Source organism: Mustelus asterias, unplaced genomic scaffold (genome assembly GCF_964213995.1).
Source record: "Mustelus asterias unplaced genomic scaffold, sMusAst1.hap1.1 HAP1_SCAFFOLD_318, whole genome shotgun sequence".
NCBI classification, from domain to species: Eukaryota; Metazoa; Chordata; class Chondrichthyes; order Carcharhiniformes; family Triakidae; genus Mustelus; species Mustelus asterias.
The window spans coordinates 203,073-210,928 of record NW_027590280.1 but is presented as its reverse complement, the minus strand read 5'-3'; the positions used below and the strand labels follow the sequence as shown (position 1 = coordinate 210,928).

General features: G+C 46.2%; 1 protein-coding gene across 1 annotated transcript in view; it reads right to left on the bottom strand.

The window, feature by feature from the left end:
- Positions 1–276: 276 nt before the first annotated feature.
- LOC144486348 (tubulointerstitial nephritis antigen-like) overlaps positions 277–7,856 on the bottom strand; it is a 206,559-nt gene continuing 198,979 nt past the window's right edge. The window contains exon 9 of the mRNA XM_078204381.1: positions 277–2,316. Within this exon, the coding sequence (XP_078060507.1) occupies positions 2,176–2,316 (141 nt within the window). The 3' untranslated portion in view covers positions 277–2,175. The remainder of the gene's footprint in view (positions 2,317–7,856) is intronic.

Genomic DNA, 7,856 nt, shown 5'->3' with positions numbered 1-7,856 from the left:
GCACACCTCATATGCGCCCACACACATACAACACACCACACGCATGCATACCCCACACACGCACATCTCACACACACCCCACACATACACTGCACGCACACCGCAACACACACCACACGCACTCCCCCACACACACCGCAACACACACTGCACACACGCATGCACACCCCACACAAACACCACACACACGCATACCCCGCACACGCACACCGCAACACACATGCACACTCTCGTACACACAAACCCACACACGCACACATGGAAAAGCAACCACCATTTCAACTGAGTGTTTTTATTTTGACATTTATAATAGAAATAGATGTTTAATCAGTCAGATCAAAGTTTGAGAGAGGCGATAAAAATATATAAACCTGACAGTGTAGAAACCGAGCGACAATGACGAGGTTGAGGTGACAGACACTGGGAACAGTTAGAGACCAAATCTCACCCCCTCTGGAACCTGGAATTCAAGCTAGATTTTGCACAAATAATGGTGACTTGCCAGAGAATCGTATCACAGAGAAGAAGGCCATTTGGCCCATTGTGCCTGTGCCAGCTTTTTGAACAGATTATCCAATCAGATCCACTCCCCGGCTCGTTCCTTCTCATCCTGCAAAGTTTTCTTTTCAACAATTTATCCAATTCCCTTTTGAAAGTTAAAGAATCTGCCTCCACCACCCTTTCAGGCAGCGTGTTCTAGCTCACACCAACTTGCTGTGTAAGACACTGTTCATCTCCTTTATCACCTTCAATCCGTACTGTCTACTTACCAAACCTCCTGCTACTGGATCCAGTTCCCACTCATTACACCATCTAATTCCCTCACAATTTGGAATGCCTTGATTAAATCTCCCTCTGAACCTTCTCTGCTCTATGGAGAATAATTCAGTCTCTCCACGTTAACTCACCCTTGGTATCATTCCAGTAAATCCCCTTTCCTGTCTGAATCTCTTAAAGTAGGTTAGGTCACACAGGAACAGGAAAAGGCTATTCAGTCCCTCAAACCTGTTACACAGGCACAGGGGGAGGCCATTCTGCTCTTCGAGCCTGTCAAACAGGAACAGGAGGAGGCCAGTCAGCCCCTTGAACCTGTTCATCCATTCAATTAGAGTGAAGACGTTATATTTGACTTGAAACATTAATTATGTTTGTTTCCACAGATGTCGTCGGAACTACTGAATATTTCCTGCACTTATTTTTGTTTTAAAAATCTATCCCTATTAGTCTTGGAAACTTGACTGTCCGAATGCACAGCCTTGTGGAGAAGCCAGTTCCAAATTTCCTCCAACCTTTGGGTGAAAATATGTTCCTGATTTTGCTGCTGACTAACTTGGCTTTAATTTAAGATTGTGAATGAAACTGTGACTGCTACGATTCTCCAATCTGCCCGATGTGTAAATCATACCTATCACTGACTCAGTTAAAACATTCAGTAACATGTATGTACATGTGTATGGCACAGTTGGTATTAGGGTCCATATCTTCGTGTGAAATGGTTTATATCAAATGCCTTAGCTATTGTAATTGCTCACGAGTGTGAAGTCAGTGCAAATTCCAGTGTTGAATCTGAGACCTTGCTCTGAGTGAGGTTACCATCAGAGGAAGTGACCATTTGGATACCCTCACTATTTCCCAGCATTCCTTATGGTTTTGTGTTACAGTTTTCATTGCATTGAGCCATGCCCCTAAACCAATGAGAATCTCCCATCGTTAATAGGTCCAGCCAGGGAGGGAGGAAGGTCTGTATGTGCGACGCTCCCGCTCTGGTTGACGGTACGGCATTGGTGACTGACAGAATTTCCTCTCTTGTGCTGTGCTGTTGTCAGTTGCCAGGGTTACCAGTGGCCTTCTCGCACGGCCCAGTCACACCAGCCTCCTTGGCACTCATTGGCTTTGACGTCTTATTGTTCATTAACTCTGTGTTACAGCATTCCCTGGAGTGTGTCCACAAATAACTGAACTCTTTTCACAACACGTGAGGTTCTTTGGCTAAGGCACTGGCTTTATCCTGATGTGTAATATCAGACACCATCTAAGGTGCTGATGAAAATCCACTGAACATGGCTGATTGGTTGAATAGTAAGAGCAGTGCAGACTGAGGAATAGGGGATGAAGGGAGCCTCCTCCAGACTGAGCCTTCACTATCTCCTGTGTCACAGCCAAGGTGCTGGGCTCTCATTTGTGATGCATGTCCTCCATGGTCACTCGTCCCCAGCTACCCAGGATGAAGGTTTCGATGTCACACTCGTTCTCGCCCCGAGCTATCTTGAAGTAACCATTCTCGCCCCAGCCCCTCCCCCAGGAGTTAGCAGCAATCTGGAAGAGGGAGAAAGAGGAAGAGATTAGGGAAGAGGGAAAACACTGCGACATGTGGCTCCGACTCTCTCAGCAACACCCCGACCCCACCTACCCTGCAACATGTTCATTCCCTCCTCATTTTAGGGGAGGCCCAAGGGAGGGTCTGATGTGCTACCAAATGAAGCAGCTGGATAGGCCAGCTGTTTGGTCTGTTCAGATTTTTATTGGGCGAGGGAACTACAACTGGCTTTGGATACCCTGGGTCTGTGGGAAATCCTGGGGCCGAGTTTCCCAGTCAGCCATTCTCAACTGGGCCCTGTCTCCCTGTGGACACCAAGCAAAAACAAAATGAACAAATTGTCCCAGAGTTAAAAGGATATTAAAAATGATTTCATGGGATTTGGGCATCACTAGTTAGGCCAGCATTAGTTGCCCATCCCTAATTGCCCTTGAGAAGACAGTGGTGGACCATTTCCTTGAATCTCTGCAGTCCATGTGGTTTAGGTACACTCACAGTGCAGTTAGGGAGGGAGTTCCAGGATTTTGACCCAGCGGCAGTGAAAGAACGGTGAAATATTTCCAAGTCAGGATGGTGTGGGGCTTAGAGGGGAACTTGCAGGTGGTGTTTTTCCCATATATCTGCTGCCCTTGTCCTTCTATGTTGTGGAGATCACAGCTTTGGAAGGTTCTGTCGAAGGAGCTTTGGTGAGTTCCTGCAGTGCATCTTGTAGATGGTACACACTGCTGCTACTGAGCACATGTGGTGAAGGGAGTGGATGTTTGTAGAAGTGATGCCGATCAAATGGGCTGCTTTTTCCTGGATGGTGTTGACCTTCTTGAGTATTGTTGGAGCTTCACTCATCCGGGCAAGTGGAGAGTGTTTCATCACCACTCCAAGTGGACAGATTTTTGGGAATCAGTGGAGATGGTGGTAATGTCGTTTGACGAGTAATCCAGAGACCCAGGGCAAGGTCTGGGGAACAGGGTTCAAATCCCATCATGGCAGATGGTGAAACTTGAATAAAATCTGGAATTAAAATCTGGACTATACAATCCCATCTGGTTCACTAACATCCTTTAGGGAAGGAAATCTGCTGTCCTTACCTGGTCGAGCTTACATGTGACTCCAGAGCCACAGGGATGTGGTTGACTCTTTAACTGCCATCTATTTCAGAAGGCATTTTTGTGATGCCCACATCCCATGAAACAAATAATGGGGGATTCAGTGATAGTAATCTCATTGAACGTCAAGGAGCGATGGTTAGATCCTCTCTTGTTGGAGATAGCCATTGCCTCGCACATAGAAACATAGAAACTAGAAGCAGGAGTAGGCCATTTGGCCCTTCTAGCCTTCTCCGCCATTCATTCTGATCATGGCTGATCATCAAATTCAATATCTTGATCCCCCCCCCCCCTGTATCCCTTCATCCCTTTAGTCCCAAGAGCTATATCTAATTTCCTCTTAAAATCACACCACATTTTGACTTTAATTACATTCTGGGGTAGTGAATTCCACACATTCACCACCCTCTGGGTGAAGAACTTTCTCCTCACCTCAGTTCTACCCCTTATCTTCAAACTGTGACCCTGGACTCCCCCGTCTTCGGGAATATTCTTTCTGAATCTACCCTGTCTAACCCTGTTAGAATTTTAAAGTTTCTATGAGATCTCCTCTCAACTCTTCTAAACTCCGGTGAATATAATCCTAACTGACTTAGTCTCTCCTCATATGACAGACCTGCCATCCCAGGAATCAGCCTGGTAAACCTTCGCTGTATTCCCTCTATAGCAAGGACATCCTTCCTCAGATAAGGACACCAAAACTGCACACAATACTCCAGGTGTGGCTTCACCAACGCCCTATACAATTGCAGCAAAACATCCTTATCTCTATGCTCAAATCCTCTCACTATGAAGGCCAACTTACCATTTGTCTTCTTTACTGCCTGCTGTACCTGCGCGCTTACTTTCAGCGACTGATGAACTTAGAGCTTGGATTAGTACTAGGAACTACAATGTTGTTGCCATTACAGAGACTTGGTTAAGGGAAGGACAGGATTGGCAGCTTAACATTCCAGGATACAGATGATTCAAGTGGGATAGAGGGGGATGTAAACGGGGTGGGGGAGTTGCACTACTGGTTAAGGAGAATATCACAGCTGTACTATGGGAGGAAACCTCGGAGGGCTCATACAGCGAGGCAATATGGGTAGAGCTCAGGAATAGGAAAGGTATAGTCACAATGTTGGGGGTTTACTATTGGCCGCCCAACTGCCAGCGGGAGATTGAGGAACAGATATGTGGGCAGATTTTGGCAAGGTGTAAAAGTAACAGGGTTGTTGTGGTGGGAGATTTTAATTTCCCCTATATTGACTGGGACTCACTTAGTGCTAGAGGCGTGGATGGGGCAGAGTTTGTAAGGAGCATCCAGGAGGGATTCCTGAAACAGTATGTAGATAGTCCAACTAGGAAAGGGGCCATACTGGACCTGGTATTGGAGAATGAGCCTGGCCAGGTGGTCGATGTTTCAGTAGGGGAGCAGTTCGAGAACAGTGATGACAATTCAGTAAGCTTTAAGGTACTGATGGATAAAGATAAGTGTAGTCCTCAAGTTAAGGTGCTAAATTGGGGGAAGGCTAATTGCAACAATATTAGGCAGGAACTGAAGAATGTAGATTGGGGGCAGATGTTTGAGGGCAAATCAACATCTGGCATGTGGGAGGCTTTCAAGTGTAAGTTGATAGGGATTCAGAACAGGCACATTCCTGTAAGGATGAAGGATAAGTATGGCAAGTTTTGGGAACCTTGGATAACGAGAGATATTGTGAGCCTAGTCAAAGAGAAAAAGCATTTATCAAAGCTAGGAGGCTGGGAACACACGAAGCAAGTGTGGAATACAAGGAAAGTAGAAAGAAACTTAAGCAAGGAGTAAGAAGGGCTAAAAGGGGTCATGAAAAAACATTGGCCAGCAGGATTAAGGAAAATCCCAAGGCTTTTTATACATATATAAAGAGCAAGAGGGTAGCCAGGGAGAGGATTGGCCCACTCAAGGACAAGGGAGGGAATCTATGCGTGGAGCCAGAGGAAATGGGCGAGGTATTAAATGAGTACTTTGCGTCAGTGTTCACCAAAGAGAAGGACTTGGTGGATGATGAGTCTGGGAAAGGATGTGTAGATAGTTTGAGTCTTGTTGAGATCAAAAAGGAGGAGCTATTGGGGTTCTTGAGAAACATTAAGGTAGACAAGTCCCCAGGGCCTGATGGGATATACCCCAGAATACTGAGAGAGGCAAGGGAGGAAATTGCTGGGGCCTTGAGAGAAATCTTTGTATCCTCACTGGCTACAGGGGAGGTACAGTAAGAAGTCTCACAGCACCAGGTTAAAGTCCAACAGGTTTATTTGGTAGCAAATACCATAAGCTTTCAGAGCACAGCCTTTCGTCAGATGGAGTGGATATCTGTTCTCAAACAGTGCAAACAGACACAGAAATCAAATTACAGAATACTGATTAGAATGCAAATCTCTACAGCCAGCCAGGTCTTAAATGTACAGACAATGTGGGTGGAGGGAGCTACGACGCTATGACAACGGATGAATGAACACCGCTTGACAATCACCAGGCAAGACTGTTCTCTTCCTGTGGGGGAGCACTTCAGCAGTCACGGGCATTCAGCTCGGATCTTCAGGTAAGCGTTCTCCAAGGCGGCCTTCACGACACACGACAGCGCAGAGTCGCTGAGCAGAAACTGATAGCCAAGTTCTGCACACATGAGGATGGCCTAAACCGGGATGTTGGATTTATGTCACATTATCAGTAACCCCCACAGCTTGCTTCCTGGACTTGCAGAATTTCACAAGCTGTTCTGTCTGGAGACAATACACATCTCTTTAACCTGTGTTGAATGCTCCCTCCACCCACATTGTCTGTACATTTAAGACCTGGCTGGCTGTAGAGATTTGCATTCTAATCAGTATTCTGTAATTTGATTTCTGTGTCTGTTTGCACTGTTTGAGAACAGATATCCACTCCATCTGACGAAGGAGCTGTGCTCCGAAAGCTTATGGTATTTGCTACCAAATAAACCTGTTGGACTTTAACCTGGTGTTGTGAGACTTCTTACTGTGCTTACCCCAGTCCAACGCCGGCATCTCCATATCATGACTACAGGGGAGGTCTCAGAGGGTTGGAGAATAGCCAACGTTGTTCCTTTGTTTAAGAAGGGTAGCAAGAATAATCCAGGGAATTACAGGCCGGTGAGTCTTACATCAGTGGTAGGGAAATTATTGGTGAGGTTTCTTCGAGACAGGATTTATTCCCACTTGGAAATAAGTGGACGTATTAGTGAGAGGCAACATGTGAAGGGGAGGTCGTGTCGCACGAACTTGATCGAGTTTTTCGAGGAAGTGACGAAGATGATTGATGAGGGTAGGGCAGTGGATGTTGTCTACATGGACTTCAGTAAGGCCTTTGACAAGGTCCCTCATGGCAGACTGGTGCAGAAGGTGAAGTTGCATGGGATCAGAGGTGAGCTGGCAAGGTGGATACAAAACTGGCTTGGTCATAGAAGACAGAGTGTAGCAGTGGAAGGGTGCGTTTCTGAATGAAGGGCTGTGACAAGTGGTGTTCATGATGTGGAGATGCCGTCTGTGTCGATATGCGTGATCTTCTTGGAGATCCTTTTCAATTGGAGCCGGCATATGGTGTTCCTCAGTGGTGTTCCTCAGGGATCAGTGCTGGGACCTTTGCTGTTTGTAATATATATATAAATGATTTGGAGGAAAATGTAACTGGATTGATTAGTAAGTTTGCGGACGACACAAAGATTGGTGGATTTGCGGATAGCGATGAGGACCATCAGAGGATACAGCAGGATATAGATCAGTTGGAGACTTGGGCGGAGAGATGGCAGATGGAGTTTAATCCGGACAAATGTGAGGTAATGCATTTTGGAAGGTCCAATACAGATAGGAAATATACAGTAAATGGCAGAATCCTTATGAGTATTGATAGGCAAAGGGATCTGGGTGTACAGGTACACAGGTCACTGAAAGTGGAAATGCAGGTGGAGAAGGTAGTCAAGAAGGCATACGGCATGCTTGCCTTCATCGGCTGGGGTATTGAGTTTAAAAATTGGCAAGTCATGTTGCAGCTTTATAGAACCTTAGTTAGGCCGCAATTCTGGTCGCCACACTACCAGAAGGATGTGGAGGCTTTGGAGAGGGTACAGAAAAGATTTACCAGGAATTTGCCTGGTATGGAGGGCATTAGCTATGAGGTGAGGTTGGAGAAACTTGGCTTGTTCTCACTGGAGCGATGGAGGTTGAGGGGAGACCTGATAGAAGTCTACAAGATTATGAGAGGCATGGACAGAGTGGATAGTCAGAAGCTTTTTCCCAGGGTGGAAGAGTCAATTACTAGGGAGCATAGGTTTAAGGTGCGAGGGGCAAGGTTTAAAGGAGATGTATGACGCAGATCTTTTACACAGAGGGTGGTGGGTGTCTGGAACTCTTTGCCGGGGGAGGTAGTGGAAGCGGATACGGTAGTGACTTTTAAAGGG